A 16,487-nucleotide genomic window follows, 5' to 3' on the forward strand; every position below is an offset into this window, starting at 1 on the left:
AAAGTACAGATACTCAAAAAGTGTACTTGAGTACAATCCTCAAGTAAATGTACTATAGGCCTACTTGTTACTGTCCACCTCCGATTATAGGCCTGTTTGTGTTGAATGGTGCATATTATTTTTGCTATTTATAAATAAGTGATTAAATATTATACATTGACATTATAAGATTTATTTTTATTATTTTATTTTTATTTAGGCCTACAATTTAAGCAATGTTGAAAGACCTGTTAAGGCTAAGGACTGGTAAACCAACACCATTCTGAAGTCAATGATTTACCATACACACAGAAACTGAGTAAAATACCTTATTTTTTTTTTTTTTTTTATTTCTTGGTCTGTATTGATTATTGAATGTAAATCATTACAATGTTCAAATGAAGACTGAAATCACTGACCTTTGATGTACAGATAAACCACACCCTAAATGATCTTATAGAATACCTTAAACCTGATCTTGGGCTTAAAACAAAAAAGCAAAAAAAAAAACAATGTGTGTGTTATTCATAGAATCAATTTACATTTAGAAATACTGAAATTTGTACTGGGAAAAAATATATTCGAGGCGTTAAGATAAGATGTATTGTTGCATAAATAATCACACAGAGTTGCCATTGTCATATTTATGTAATATGCCGCGCCCCTCGAGCGCATGGTTTGAATACCTGACGCTGTGATTGGTCGATACGCCTGTCGCTCACGCCATGTCTTACACAAGTGGGCGTGTGTATATAACAGTGGCGCGTTTGTGTGCTTGTGTAAAGTGTAAAAACCGCTGAAGGAAACAAGGACGAATTTTACACCTGAAAGCAAAAAGTAAACACTAAGAAAATGTCCGTGAATCTGACCAGCTTAGGAGCCAACCAAGTGAAAAGCACCACGTCTGGAGAGGTAATAATTCACACACAATGTTTCTATACGTTATAATGAGCAGACTATACAGTGCTATGTTCAAACTGTCAATGAATGAATTCCTAAACTTAAATAGTACTAAAGAAACCTGGTTCTTGAAAATGACACGTATTACGTTATAGTCAAAACATTTAAATAACAATTCCAATGTACTTTCATGAAAAAAGAAACACTTCCTGTTTTAATGATTCACATTGTGTCATCCCTCTATATATCATGAGTTTGTAACTGAACTAAAGTAATGCCGCTTTTCCTCTCGATTGCACGAGCTCTTCTCACACTGCACCTGTTAAGATGTAATTGATGTTTGTAAAGTGAAGACCCTTGGGAACTGTTAGCTTGATGTGATATTTATATAAACACATTTACACTCCAGGTGTAGATGAGAACTCGTTCACTGCTTGCAGGTGTCAAATGCAATGAAAACACATTTAAGTCTTTATAATGTAAACAACACTTCAAACCAAAGCAGTTGTGGGTTTCTTTTGGGGTTTTCTTGTTCTAATTGGATACCTGTCCTGTAGTGTCTTTTAAAAATATTTTTAAAAAAATCAATTATTAAATTAATGTTAAATATATGTTTTTTTGATGTTGTTTTATTTTACATTTTCAAAGGTATATTTTTCAAACTGTATAAAACATGCATGTGACTTATTTAATTTAGTTTAGTTTAAAGGCTTACTGTAAATCAGTTTATTAAAATAAATCATTCTCACTCAGTGAGTCACTTATGTCCATGAGCATTCATTTGTTTCAGAATCATGATTGTTACTTTTTGTTACATATGAAAATGACAATTATATAGTATCTTAATTATGAGACTTACCAGTTATGTATAAAATAATTCGAAAATGAGTTTTAAATTACCTCTAGCACATCACTCTCATTGTCACAGCATCATATGAAATATCAACTACCCAAAAATGTAAATAAAGTTTGTTTCATTCATGAGCTGGAAATAATGAAAGAAACATGGAAACCCTTTCAGTTTGAGTATGTCTTGTCATCCACATTTGTTCTGTTTGTCTCGTATCTTGTTCATTAGATGGTGGAGATTGGTTCTCTGTGGCGGGAGCAGACAGTTGTTCTCTTCTTCTTGCGGAGGTTTGGTTGTCAGGTGTGTCGGTGGATGTCAGCAGAGGTTAGTAAACTGGAGAAGGACCTGAAAGCAAATGGTGTCGCTCTGATCGGCATCGGACCCGAAGAGACGGGAGTGAAGGAGTTCAAGGATGGAGGATTCTTAAAGGGCGGTGAGGATTTGTTGCATAGCTTGGTTTATATTTTATTGTTGTTCCTAATTTCTTAGTTTTACACTAATGTTGCTCAAATATAGACTATAGTGAAAAATCGAACAATCAATCAATCAACCATCAAAATGCATTTGATTAGATTTTGACCCAGAAGATATGCATAAACATTTCTAAAAATCCACTGTTTTATCCACTTTGGAAATGTGTAAAGACTTTGAAAAACACATGATTTCTTTTTTTTTCTTTTCTTTTAAATTTATTTTTTAACCTTCAAAGACTGAGACAGCCGCCCGTGGCTAAAATTAACTATTGTTCTTGAATGTTTAATACATTTTGAACCACTAATCCAGTCAAGTCTCATAAAAAGGAGATTCTCTGTTTTTCGGCGGTATTGCATTTGTCTCATTTGGACATTCAGAGGCACCGTAGTGAATGTGATAACGTCATCACATTTCGATCCGCATTAATTTGTCAAAAGAAACCTATGCATTTTTTCCAATGAGCCAAACAGGATCAATTGTTGATGCTTAAATGCTTAAAAATGCTCAAAGATGGATGCTAAATACCGTGACAGATCACTGTATTGCCTCGTCTCTTTCTCTTTACTAGTTATAGCATGAAATAAACATGAATGAACATTTTCAACCGTGGAAAGACATCAGTACACACCATTTTTCAAGTTCAAGTCCACTGATGTTAATGTACTCTCCTGTCTGATTTGTTTGTTTGATAAAATGGTGGATTTGGCGTTATGATTGGTCAGATTGCCTGTCAATCAAACTCCCTGTGAAGGGTCAATTAGTATATTTCTTTGGAAATTTGAACAACCGCAACATGAAAGTAAAGTGTGGTGTGCGTGCATGAAAACGGTCACAAAAAAACACATTTGCATGAAAGCATTCTCTGACAAAGCACAAAAAAACCACATGATGGAGCACTTTGAAACCAAAAACAAGGAAGAAACAGTGGTATATATATAAGATAAAGCACTGGAATTTTTCACAATGCTGTAGAATCGATTCCAACACAGAGTACAGCCAGCGGATTGATTCATTTGGTTATATTATTTCAATAATTCTTATATAGTTTTCAAAAGTTAATTTCCAGTATTTGTTCTGTTGCACTCAGCATAATTTCTCTCTCATTTTGTGTGCAGTTTGTGAATCATTTGCACTGTTTGTATTTTTGTTGCACAAGACAATTTGTGCAGTTTCTTTCAATACTAGCTACACTATTTGCGTTTTGTTCATACTCAGATTTAAAATATATTTATCTGAAAAAAAGAATCACTTTTGCTTCTGTGATTTATTATTATATTTAACTGTTTCCATTTACTTTTAACATACCTTTACATACGTTTTGGACACATCTATATTGTCAGTAAACTAAATAGACCTTTTTGCACTGAAAAGCACCTATAATATTGTAAAAAAAATAAAATGCAAACAACTTGCTTGGGGAATGTTATATGTAGACAACATTTTATTTTGGAAGTGTAAAACACCCAAATAAAACATAAAACTTTCTAAAGAAAAAAAAATCCAAACTTCAGGAGTTTCTGTTTGAGTACACAGTAAAAAAACACCCAACTGTTGCTTGCAATTTTCTTAAAATTCCAGAAAATTCAATCATTCTTAGAGAAAACAAAAGGAAAATTAATTAGCTAGAATGAAACTTCAAGTTCTCCTGTTTATAATGATAAATGGCACTTGATACTGACTGCTAGAATAGGTCTGAAAAAACAGAGAAAAGTGCAGGTGTGTCAGGCGCCACAAAAATGTTCTAGGTCTTTAAGGGTTAAGAGAGATAAATATTCTAATCTGTAAATAAAATGAAACTCTGAAAATGCACCTGATTTGTTTTTGTTTGTTTTTTTAATCTTTTTTTTTTATTTATATACACACACACACACACACACACATGAAAAACATTTAATTTCTTAAAAATATTTTAAATTCTTTTAAAAGATATAAACATTTAAACCTGTAAATAAACTGAGAACAGTAAAATAATACATGGTATAATGTTATAAAAGGTAGGCAAATTATTTCAGATTGGGCACTATTTCTAAATGCATGGAACAGTAACACTGATCATGTGACGTTGTACAGACTTTCTTGCTTTTATTGAAGCCCAAGATGCATAAATTCTCGAATCATGCTGGATTCAGGTTTTGTTAATGCATCTCCAAAGGTGGTGATACCAGATTAGAAAATGCAATGCTTTGCATTCCTTCTTGTGAAATAAGTGATAACCTCAGGTTAAGCACATTGTGTGTGTATAGTTTTGAATTTACTGGTGATTGATTTCTTGTCTTTTACTGTAATTTTATGACCGGTTACTATGGTTACCACGCCTGTGTTTACCTTGGCTATCATTACCATCTTCCTGATCCTGTGAATCTTTAACTTTGTTTTAGACCTCTACATTGATGAGAAGAAACAGTGTTACAAAGATTTAGGCTTTAAAAGGTATGAGGGAACTTGCAATACATGTTTTCATGAATATTTTTTGAACGCTTATGATGGACTGTGACACAAACATGTCAAAATGAACAAAAATATTTCTGGTTTTCAAACTCAGGTACAATGCCGTGAATGTGATTCCAGCTGCTATGGGAAAGAATGTACGAGAAATTGCCTCAAAGGTATTTATAACACATTACACATTGCATTTGTAAATTATAATTCAAGTATAATGAGACTTATTAGGTGTCTTATTTGTAGACATTTTTTAATAATGACCTTATTTTAGGTGTTAAATAATTGCTCATTTCAAGATATGCATGCAATCTTAAACCTTTTAAAAACTTAAACTCTTCTGATTCTGGTTTATCACACACTTTCTTGTAGGCAAGTGCAGAAGGAATTCAAGGAAACTTTAGTGGAGATCTTCTGCAGAGTGGAGGCATGCTCATCGTCGCAAAAGGTAAAATTACAATGTTGGTCACATTTTCATCATCTCAAAAGTAAATGTATTGGTCCAGTCTTGAAGTTAGATAGACATGTTATTATAATGATTATCTTTTACTTTCTCTGTGTGCTGATAAATGTGTTAAAGAGGAGAACTGAGCCTTGTAATCGAAGCAGTCTGTTTTATTATCACTAGAGGGCAGCATGACTTCACATTTATGAAATCTAGCATGAGCAAATCTGCTCTATGCTTAACAATGAGAAATAACATGAAGAAATCTGCCTGTAGCAAAGATTAACAATTTAAAATAATGTCTTCATGTTTGAGGATTTGATGAGTCTCTGCACTGTTTCTCTGTCTTCGTGTAAACAGCATGTGCGGTTTAAAGCAGGGGTTCTTAACTCTGGCCCTCGAGGTCCACTTTCCTGCAGAGTTTAGCTCCAACCAAGCAATTGCACAAATTGTCTGAACAAGCTAATCAAGGTCTTCGGTATTTCTAGAAAGTTAAAGGCAGGTGAATTTGAAATTCTGCAGGAACATGGACCCCGAGGGCCAGAGTTGAGGACCTCTGGTTTAAAGGAACAGTTCATCCAAAAATGAACATTTGCTGAAAAGGCCTCAGGGCATCCAAGATGAAGCTAATAAAAATATCACAATAATTCACAAGTATAATCCACACCACTCCAGTCCATCAATTAAAGCTGTGTGTTTGTAAGAAATAAATCCATCTTTAAGCACCATTTACAAGCAAAAAGAGTTCTAAACAAACATGTCGGTGGATTTGGATGGGAGATGGAGGAAGCGTTGTTATGGATTACAGACTCGTGTTTTGGCTTGAAGCAATGGTTTATAAAGTTAAAACACCTTAATGATGGATTTGTTTCTTACAAACATGCAGCTTTTCACTTCCCAAACATTAGTTGATGGACTGAGGCGGTGTGGATTATTGTGATGTTTTTATCAGCTGAATTAAATTTCTCCAAATCTGTTTCCATGAAGAAACAAACTCCTCTATATCTTCAATGGACTTAGAGTGGGAAAGTTATCAAGTCTTCATTTTTGGGTGAACTATTCCTTCAAGAGCTCTAATTCAGCAGTCTTAACAAGAACTTCAGCAAAGAGTTCCATTGCTAAATTGTTATCATTGTTAACTCGTTTTGGATAAAGATAATAAAGCATATTTTAGGATCATTAAGTTATTGTGCAATGTGACATTATTTTCAGGAAAATTAAACATGTTTACCCCCAATTCTCATCACTTGAATGCAGCTGGATCTTTTTTTGTTGGTGTTTGCAATTCTCATTAATTTCTTGATGATTCTCATTAGATTCTCATTACTGTAACAGAGTAATGAGAATATTTATGTCCAGACACAATTGTTTTTCTAGTTAAAATCTACTTTAACTACTAAATTAAATTCCTGTTTAAACAGGTGTAGCATTTTGTAAATAAGCATTTTCATATAAATATATCATATTTTAATATGTTAATATATATAAATGTTAAAATATGATATATTTATATGAAAATTCAAATGAAAATGTGCTTAATTGCCATGAAAACAATATTACAATGCAAAAATGTCACTCTGTTCAGGTGGAGAAAAGGTTCTGCTGCATTTTGTCCAGAAAACACCCGCAGACAACGTATCTCTTGAGGACCTCACCAAAGCTCTCGGGATCTCGGTGAACGTTCAGGCTGGTGAAAAGCCACAGGTAAAACAAGAAGCATTTGTGAGATCAAGCCTCTTTGATACTGGAATATAGTCAGATTTAATATAGTTGTGTTTACTGGTGGGTAAATCAGTCCGTTATTTCTGGGTTTGATTATGGTAACAGGAACAGCATTGCAATATATAATCAGGGTTCCTACGAAGTTTGTAAAAGTATGGAATTTGTATTTTCCAGGTCAGGAAAAGTATGGAAAAAAGAGAGCAGAGTATGGAAAAATGTGTTTCCAGACTTTTGCCCCTATTTAGTTTTTTTTTTTTTTTTTTTAAGAATTTAATGAAAATAAATTTATCGTACAAGAAGTGAGGTTTCATGACAGCTGTTTAGTGATCGCCATATACAGTGGGTACAGAAAGTATTCAGACCCCTTAAATTTTTCACTCTTTGTTATATTGCAGCCATTTGCTAAAATCATTTAAGTTCATTTTTTTTCCCTCATTAATGTACACACAGCACCCCATATTGACAGAAAAACACAGAATTGTTGACATTTTTGCAGATTTATTAAAAAAGAAAAACTGAAATATCACATGGTCCTAAGTATTCAGACCCTTTGCTGTGACACTCATATATTTAACTCAGGTGCTGTCCATTTCTTCTGATCATCCTTGAGATGGTTCTACACCTTCATTTGAGTCCAGCTGTGTTTGATTATACTGATTGGACTTGATTAGGAAAGCCACACACCTGTCTATATAAGACCTTACAGCTCACAGTGCATGTCAGAGCAAATGAGAATCATGAGGTCAAAGGAACTGCCTGAAGAGCTCAGAGACAGAATTGTGGCAAGGCACAGATCTGGCCAAGGTTACAAAAAAATTTCTGCTGCACTTAAGGTTCCTAAGAGCACAGTGGCCTCCATAATCCTTAAATGGAAGACGTTTGGGACGACCAGAACCCTTCCTTGAGCTGGCCGTCCGGTCAAACTGAGCTATTGGGGGAGAAGAGCCTTGGTGAGAGAGGTAAAGAAGAACCCAAAGATCACTGTGGCTGAGCTCCAGAGATGCAGTCGGGAGACGGGAGAAAGTTGTAGAAAGTCAACCATCACTGCAGCCCTCCACCAGTGGGGGCTTTATGGCAGAGTGGCCCGATGGAAGCCTCTCCTCAGTGCAAGACACATGAAAGCCCGCATGGAGTCTGCTAAAAAAACACCTGTATAAGACCAAGATAGAACTTTTTGGCCTTAATTCTAAGCGGTATGTGTGGAGAAAACCAGGCACTGCTCATCACCTGTCCAATACAGTCCCAACAGTGAAGCATGGTGGTGGCAGCATCATGCTGTGGGGGTGTTTTTCAGCTGCAGGGACAGGACGACTGGTTGCAATCGAGGGAAAGATGAATGCGGCCAAGTACAGGGATATCCTGGACGAAAACCTTCTCCAGAGTGCTCAGGACCTCAGACTGGGCCGAAGGTTTACCTTCCAACAAGACAATGACCCTAAGCACACAGCTAAAATAATGAAGGAGTGGCTTCACAACAACTCCGTGACTGTTCTTGAATGGCCCAGCCAGAGCCCTGACTTAAACCCAATTGAGCATCTCTGGAGACCTAAACATGGCTGTCCACCGTTTACCATCCAACCTGACAGAACTGGAGAGGATCTGCAAGGAGGAATGTCAGAGGATCCCCAAATCCAGGTGTGAAAAACTTGTTGCATCTTTCACAAAAAGACTCATGGCTGTATTAGATCAAAAGAGTGCTTCTACTAAATACTGAGCAAAGGGTCTGAATACTTAGGACCATGTGATATTTCAGTTTTTCTTTTTTTAATAAATCTGCAAAAATGTCAACAATTCTGTGTTTTTCTGTCAATATGGGGTGCTGTGTGTACATTAATGAGGGAAAAAAATGAACTTAAATGATTTTAGCAAATGGCTGCAATATAACAAAGAGCGAAAAATTTAAGGGGGTCTGGATACTTTCCGTACCCACTGTATGACTGAATGAATTCAAGGTGCACTTTTTTTTTTTATAGACCCTTGAACTTGGCAAATGTTATGCCATCAGCTCATTTCGTGTCATGGTTTCTCCACCACCACAGAGCATGTGTTAAATTGGACGTGAGGCCTTGATATTAGAGGTTGATATTAGACCATAAGAAAAGCAAAATTTTGAGCAGGTAGATCTCTGTTAATTCATGTGCATCCATGCTATCGTTTTATTTATAGTAAGATGGCAGCGATAGTAAAGGAAATGGGTTTTTATAAAACTAGAAATTGTAATGCGTAAGCATGTAAAACATTCCCATGCACATGTGATTCGTTTCTTGAGGGCACAAAAATGTTTCTTGTGTGCATGTAAAAGTGTATTTTTTTTATTTTAGGGACTCTTATCTTAGTCACTTCGAGAAAATCAATGAAAAAATAAAAACCCTGAGAAAATAAAAATATTTACAGATGATGACTACTATCTACCAAATATAAAGCTGAAAATAATGCTCTTTGAACCATTTATGTTAAATATGGTCTGAAAATCTACCGAGAGGTTTGGAAATTTGAGTCTGGAGAATTTTGAAATGGAAAATGTGTAGGAACCCTTTATAATGATATCTGTTAGGACAAGATAGAAATGCATGAGTAGTGAGTTTTAGTTTAGTCTGTGTGCATATATCAGCTTTTTCACAGCAACTTCCAATGCAACTAATGCAGACAGAATTTAAAGCCTGAACTATCCATTTATATTAGTGTTACTGTTTTGCGATTTTTAACTCAGGTTTTACATAATGTGAAACTGTTTTTGCACTATTGCCAGACTTATTTATTCGATCCATCAAGTCAGAAGTAAAATAAATGAGGTGAAGTATCTTTCGTATGTAAAGCATTTAATTGACTGTATTATATGACAATAGGCTTTACCACAGGTATTTGATATATAAACAATTTGATCATTGATTTTCTTAGCATTACATATAACCGTGTAGATTTCATTCATACTGCCCACATCTAAAATATATATTTTGAGTGATTTTTGGATTATAAAATGACTCTTTGATGAAGTGTTTCAGTATTGTTCTCATGCTGTTGCTTGATATTATATTACCTAAGGTCAAAAGCGAGTGGTTTTTCTCCACAAACTGTCCGACATTACCCATTATTATGTTTTTACTTTAATTGACTAAAAGATTTAACCACTTTTGCATGAATGTATGTTTTGAGGTCAGCATAAATATTTTTATTGTGTATTATGTAGGGAGACTTTACAAGGACCATTTCGCTGTGGTTTTTACTGCAGTAAAGAGTTTATAGAGTGTAAGATTTTTGGGTTGCATTGATCTATGCAAGCACACGAGAACATATAAAACCATCCATTGTAAAAGTGAAACACCAGAGACAACCTTTACTTGTTTTGCTGAATTTCACTGGAATAATATCTTACCAGAGTATGAAGAAAAGTGCAATTAAACCCTTACAGGCCTTCACAAGACATACTTAGGAATCTGTATTATGCTGCAGCCTGACCTAATTCACGCAAGCGAGCAACTTAACAATTAGCTGTTCTGTAAAGTAAAGGCATGAATCTGTCTGATTTTGGAGCACAGATGCTTTGGCTTATGTAATTGGATGTTTGAACAAGTGAAGTGATTGTAGGATAGAACAGAGTCTTGTTGTGAGGCTGATCTCCTGGTTTAACATGATCTTAACGGCCCGAGGCACCACGACGCACCTGGGCGTGAGATACAGAGGGCTCATATAATGACAAAACCCACTAAAACCAACGGATGCATTTCCCCAGGCTGCTATTTCTGGTTATTACAGGGGGTTTTTACACAGACGTGTGTGTAGCTCTTAACGTCATGTGTGGTCTGAGGTAAGGAGTTTTACGGTGGTATCCTGGAGGAAATTACACTTTTGGCCTTTCTCTTCCTTGACAAGCTCGAGATGAGAAGTAGACTAAATTACTGTGTTCAAAGGGTGAACGTCGCTTCACGTGTGTCCAATCTAGGAAGAAAAAACTTCCTCTACAGAAAATCTCCAGAGAAACAGAAGAGATATGCAGAAGCTGATTGTTAGATTAACCCTGTAAAACCTGTGGTTTTTTTGGGTTGCGTATCTTATTTGATACTTCAGACTTTTATTCACAGACTATATATTGATATGATATGATAAGAATATGGAGCTCATACTCAAGGAAGAAAAACACAATTTGCCCAATACTGAGCAAAAATATGCAAATCGGTGCAGATGCTGATATTTATATGCCAAAAAGTAACTAATTCTGATAGCTTGTCATGTAAATCAGATCTTTAGAACAGTCTACTTAAAATGAATATAAATGTATTGGAATATTAAAGGGGTGGTTTACTGCTTTTTTCTTTGCTTGATTGTGTTTATGGGGTGCAATATAACATGTCTTCGTGTTTCGTTTGTTAAAAAACGCCTTATTTTTCATATATTTCGCCTTTATTGTAAGCCGCTTTCTTCTCTGTCATTTGAACGACCGGTTGACTTCCTGATTCTGTGAATCCACTCCCTCAGAAACGGGCAATGGGCTCAGATTGGTTAGTTGGGCCGGTGTGTTGTGATTGGCTAAACTGCGTACTGCACATTGTCCGGAAACTTCACGCCCATCACCTTCATGGAGCGACAGCTGCATGTGCTCCGGTCAAATGTAAATAATGGTGTCAATGTTGCCGTATCAGTTTGAGCCAGAATCAGACCCAGAAAGCGGTAATGAAGAGAGTCAAGCAGAACTTCCGCAAGCACGGCTCTTACAAGCGTTTCTGAATGGAAGTTTGCTGTTGTGATTACATATAATTGTTGAAGTTTGTACACGTTTGTCTTATACACACAAAATAGCATCGAACTAACTGGCTACTATAACCAAACAGCGTTGGCTTGTGTTTACGTTCTTGATCAAATCGAAAAATTACGTCATGAAGTATACATGGAAAATACATTTACAAAATTAGTACATAATTACAAATTCGGGTCCAAAATATTTGTACGCATTTGTCATAGACACACGAAATAGCATTTAACTAACTGGCTACTAAAGCCAGCGTTGGCATTTGTTTACGTCCTTGATAAAACTAAAACATTACGTCTGAAATTATACATGCAAATACATTTCAAATTATGAAATCTTACTTACAGGTTGTGGCCCAACAACTGCTGCCTCTGGTTTTAAAGTTGTAACCGCTCCATGTTTTAGTAATAGTTTCTGTGTGAATCCGGCATTGAACTCGTGTAGATTCTGGAAGCTGTCTTCCGTAAAATGTGCAGCACAGAGAGCTAAATTAGGATTGTAATTGTCAGGAACATAATCAAACATAAATTTTAACTATTGTTGACGAACTACAGCGTCCGTAGGAAGCCCGAACACAGAAGACCTGACAGCTGGGTGAAAATAACACCGTTTCGACGGCATGACTACAACTCTCCACTATAACTCTTCCTCTTCGACAAAGCCGCAGAACATGGCCTTGCCCCCTCTTTTGCATGTTCCGGAGGGAGGGGTTTGATGGGTTTTTTACGTATGCAACCCGGGAAGTATCTCGTTGTAGTCCCATATGAGTCGTTTTTGTAGGCATTAAATTTCCTGATTTTTAAAAGACGATATCTCCGCTTACGTTGAACTTTCAGCGCCTCAACTTTGCAGATACTGTTCATGCACCAACAGCAACATTACACACTATTTAAAATGAAAAAAGTGAAATCGCAGTAAACCACCCCTTTAAGACATAAACATTATAAACATATTTGAACACATTTTAACATGATTTTTCTAAAAAATTATAGATGCTTCAGTCCAGTAAGTGTTTATCTTGAAATATTGATAACAATATAAAAGTTATTCTTGCATTTACTATATAAAAATCGAAAGATTTCACAGCAAAAAGATGAGAACAACGACCTGAGGGGCGACGTTTTTGCGTTTTTATTGATGATTGCATGTAAGAAAGAAAGACATGCATGAGTAAATGACACGTTTTGTTGCATTGTTTCTAGAAACTATGTTCCAACTGAGATTTTCCTTGCATTACCTTTATTTCCAAGTACAGTCACTCCAAGAAGTATTTGGACACATACAGTAGTCTAAATGTCTTTGCGTTACATGAGAAATAATGTTTTCCTCTAGTTTTCTGGTTTGCGTGCACAGGGCTCCAATAGTGTGGTTTGTTAATCAACATCTTGCAATAATTTGGAGATTACACCACATTGTTTTTCTTCTGAATGACAGTGGTCTAGAAATAAATGACCAGGATTTGGTTTGATGAGATGTGGTTTAGTAGGGTAAATGTCATATGAACAAGCAAAGACGCGTAGAAATGTTCTGAAACATGTTTGCGGTCCTTCAGACAATGCATTGAATGCCGAAATAACTGAAGAACGTGGCATTTTTTCAAGGAATGGTTTCTTATAACTAAGTGGTTCTTGTAATTTGTAAAATAAGTCTTATTAAACCATAAAGCAGAAGCATAAAAATATACTGTGCTGATTTTTTGAATAGTTATGAGTAAATCACTTGAGATGCCAAACTGCAACCAGTGCAATTTAGGATCATTTATATACTGTTGTAGTTTTTATATATGGTTTTTGTCATTTTAAAATTAAAGTGAAAACTGAAAATATAAGCTTAAGTTTTAGCATTTTTGCTGTTTTTTTTTTGTTTTTTGTTTTTTTTAATGTCTATATAGTATTTAATTTGGTACTTTAAATAAATTGAGAAATACTGTATTGGAAACTAATTGAAATAAAAGTTTAATCTTTATATTTGATTTTGTTATTTTAGTTGTATATTTTATTCAAAGTAACAAAAACAACGTTAATCAACAAATGTTAATGGCTTTGGTTTTAGTTTTAATTCATGATAAAAACCTTGTGATTGCAACAGATTTATATCTTGTAATTGTTGAAAAATATTTTTTTTTTTGCATACTAGACTAATTCTGATTGCAAAATTCAAAAAAGAAATTTCTATTCATTTCATCGTTTTCGCACACTTTATTTTTAGCATGCTTTTTTTTTTTTCTGCACTAGTCTATTATTGTGGTCTCATTTGTTTTACTTCAAGCCGAAGTCAAAAGTCTGGTTTTCAGAAGGATCCATTGTGTCACACCACACCCCTAAAACTACCAAAAGACATTTAGTCCATCCAGAAAATAAACATGGTGTCATTCAGACGCATATCTCAGAGCAGATCGGCCCCAAGGGTCTTCTTGCACCACCTCAGGAAGGAAAGGGCCCAACAGACACAGTCAAGAGCCCAAACCCAGTGTCGTCACTGGATGACAAGGGACAGTCTCAAGGGAAACGTGACAGGGGATTGAGTAGACTTCAGACTCTCAGAACAAAAAGGTACAAAACTCTCACTGGGGCGCTACCCTTTTTTGAAAAGCGTAGACAAATTATAGTCCATTATCAATTACAAATTAAATGACGAAAATTGTAGTTGGTAACATAATCTGGATTACACACATTAAATAATGTAGTCTGACTACTTTCTGATTACTTTTGACCTAATTCATTAACATCATGAAATGCATTAAGCATTACTGCAGGGTTTCACAAATTGTATGCAAGTGGTAGATTCATTCAGAAAGAAAACAATATATAAGAATTGGGGTGAATCAATAAATTATGAATAATTTACTGCCATTATGTGAATGTGTAATCATTTAATCTATGTAGTAATTGCAATCTGATTATGAGCATTTTAAAATCCAATGCAATCAATTACAAGCACTTCATTTTTTAAATCTGATTAGGCTATGTAACCCAGATTACATGTAATCAGTTACTTCCTACCACTGCTAATATGTAGACTTTAGATACTAATATGCATTAACCATTTAGGGGTAAATAAGGTACAAAGATGTCCCCTTTAACTTTTGTATCTTGGGCTAGTCCCGGCGACAGCTTTTTTTCTGAGTGTGTGTGTATTCAATAACTGATCTTTCAAAGGCATTCTGAACTTGTACATGCTCATACTGGTCATTTTCATTCTGCGTTCACACACAGCAGCATTCCAGCAATTCACTGCTAATGTTACAGCTTCTCATACCGGTAAATTGCCAGAACGAATTTACTGGTATTTTTGAAAGGTCCTGTTCACACGTGATCTCTTAACGGTAATTTAGCAGTAAAGTCTTTATGTGTGAAAGGGGCTAATGTCAGCTCCAAAACAGTGGACCAATCAGAAGACCCTGTGCTTTTTTTTTTTTTTTTTTTAAACAATCCTGAGCGCTGCATTTCACATTTTTTGACACAAAGACATGTTCTTCGGGGTGTGGTACAACACAATAGATCCTTCTGAAAATTGTCTCGTGAAATCAGACTTTTAATTATGGCATGAAGTAAAACAAATGAGACCGCAATAGTAGATCAGCGCAGAAAAAAAAAAAACTTACTAAAACATGGTGTGCAACAAAACTGATTAAATTAATGTGAATCTCTTTGATTTTTGCAATCAGAATTGCTGTATATACAATTGTTACAAATGACGTTAATTGAATCAACATTAAACTGACTTGAGTTGAATAATGATGCTGTTGACTTCTGTAGAGCTGCTTGTAGCTGAATTAAGTTTTTCACAATTATTAAACTCTACACTGTTATTAAACTGAACAAACACTGAACTAACTTGAGCTGAACCATGACACTATTGTCTTATTAGAGCTGCTTTACAGCTAAATTTGTCTTATAATTGATGAATTTTGCTTCAGTAATTATTTTCTTGTTTATTACTACAAAGCTGCTTTACAACAATTTGTATTGTATAAAGTGCTATATAAATAAAGGTCACTTGATTTTCTGCGCATATCCCATTTTTTTGTATTCTGCCATTAGATGATGCCCAGAAATGCATAAACTTGATCTGGTGACTGTGAAATATTCTATTAATATAACTAAGAAAAAAACCACAGCTGCTCTTTTAGGATATATGATGCTTTTAAGTTCAATAACAGGACATGTCGCAGGTATTGTTTACCCATTTAAGACCACTGGCGTCATCTTTGAGCCACCGATGCCATTTCCTCTGGAGTGTGGGATGTGGTAGTTACTTTCACACGGCCGTAAATGCATTGACAGACTGACCCTACTTTGATTTTAGCTTTAAAGACTGACTTTCCTTAATGAGAGTTCAGCCAATACTATGTAAATTCCCCCATAAGTCCAAACCTGTATGTCTTTTATTGTGTGGCGAACACAAAAATGTGTCGGTGTTATAATATAATATTCAAGTTTTAATGCATTTTCACACCAACCAATTTAATATCATTTTTGTGTCCTTTACAGTGTAACGAAGACGTTTGCACAAGATAGAGGATCAAAGTTCTTCAGGGATGAATGGACTTATCCAGTGTTATATTCCCACTAATCAGACTCAAATCATCTTTACATCTATATGATGCTTTTGGTTTACATTCTAAACTATAATGTACTGATCATACAACTAGGAAATAAGAACATTTCCAAGCATTTTATATGCTTCGTTGATGAGTAATGCTGTTTTGATCCTCTTTTTTTTTTTTCAATTAGTTGATCAATCAAGTTTGTATTTTAAGCTTCGCACTAGAGCTGAAAGAGACTGCTTTAATGAGATTCTTTCATAAACTTATATTTATTATGATCTGTTTCCAAACATGTCTGACCAAATGTGACTTGCTAATTGAAGAATGTGAATGGCATATATGTATATTAAATCTCTTACCAAAGTTTCTGTGTGTGTGTTTTTTA

General features: G+C 35.1%; 1 protein-coding gene across 1 annotated transcript; it reads left to right on the forward strand.

The window, feature by feature from the left end:
* Nucleotides 1-703: 703 nt before the first annotated feature.
* Nucleotides 704-16,460, forward strand: prxl2b (peroxiredoxin like 2B). Its single transcript, XM_058790490.1, has 7 exons — nucleotides 704-891; nucleotides 1,958-2,162; nucleotides 4,582-4,633; nucleotides 4,746-4,809; nucleotides 5,015-5,090; nucleotides 6,673-6,791; nucleotides 16,047-16,460. The coding sequence occupies exons 1-7, from the start codon at nucleotides 832-834 to the stop codon at nucleotides 16,071-16,073; spliced, it is 603 nt and encodes a 200-aa protein (XP_058646473.1). The 5' UTR covers nucleotides 704-831; the 3' UTR covers nucleotides 16,074-16,460.
* The last annotated feature ends 27 nt before the right edge of the window (nucleotides 16,461-16,487 follow it).

Source organism: Onychostoma macrolepis, chromosome 11, assembly GCF_012432095.1.
Source record: "Onychostoma macrolepis isolate SWU-2019 chromosome 11, ASM1243209v1, whole genome shotgun sequence".
NCBI lineage: Eukaryota > Metazoa > Chordata > Actinopteri > Cypriniformes > Cyprinidae > Onychostoma > Onychostoma macrolepis.

What these genes read in the sequence shown, in the direction of transcription:
- prxl2b (XM_058790490.1), top strand. Translation starts at nt 832, where the DNA reads ATGTCCGTGAATCTGACCAGCTTAGGAGCCAACCAAGTGAAAAGCACC. An exon ending in TACGAGAAATTGCCTCAAAG is followed by an intron (nt 4,810 to 5,014) that starts GTATTTATAACA and finishes ACTTTCTTGTAG; the next exon opens with GCAAGTGCAGAAGGAATTCA. An exon ending in AGGCTGGTGAAAAGCCACAG is followed by an intron (nt 6,792 to 16,046) that starts GTAAAACAAGAA and finishes TGTCCTTTACAG; the next exon opens with TGTAACGAAGACGTTTGCAC.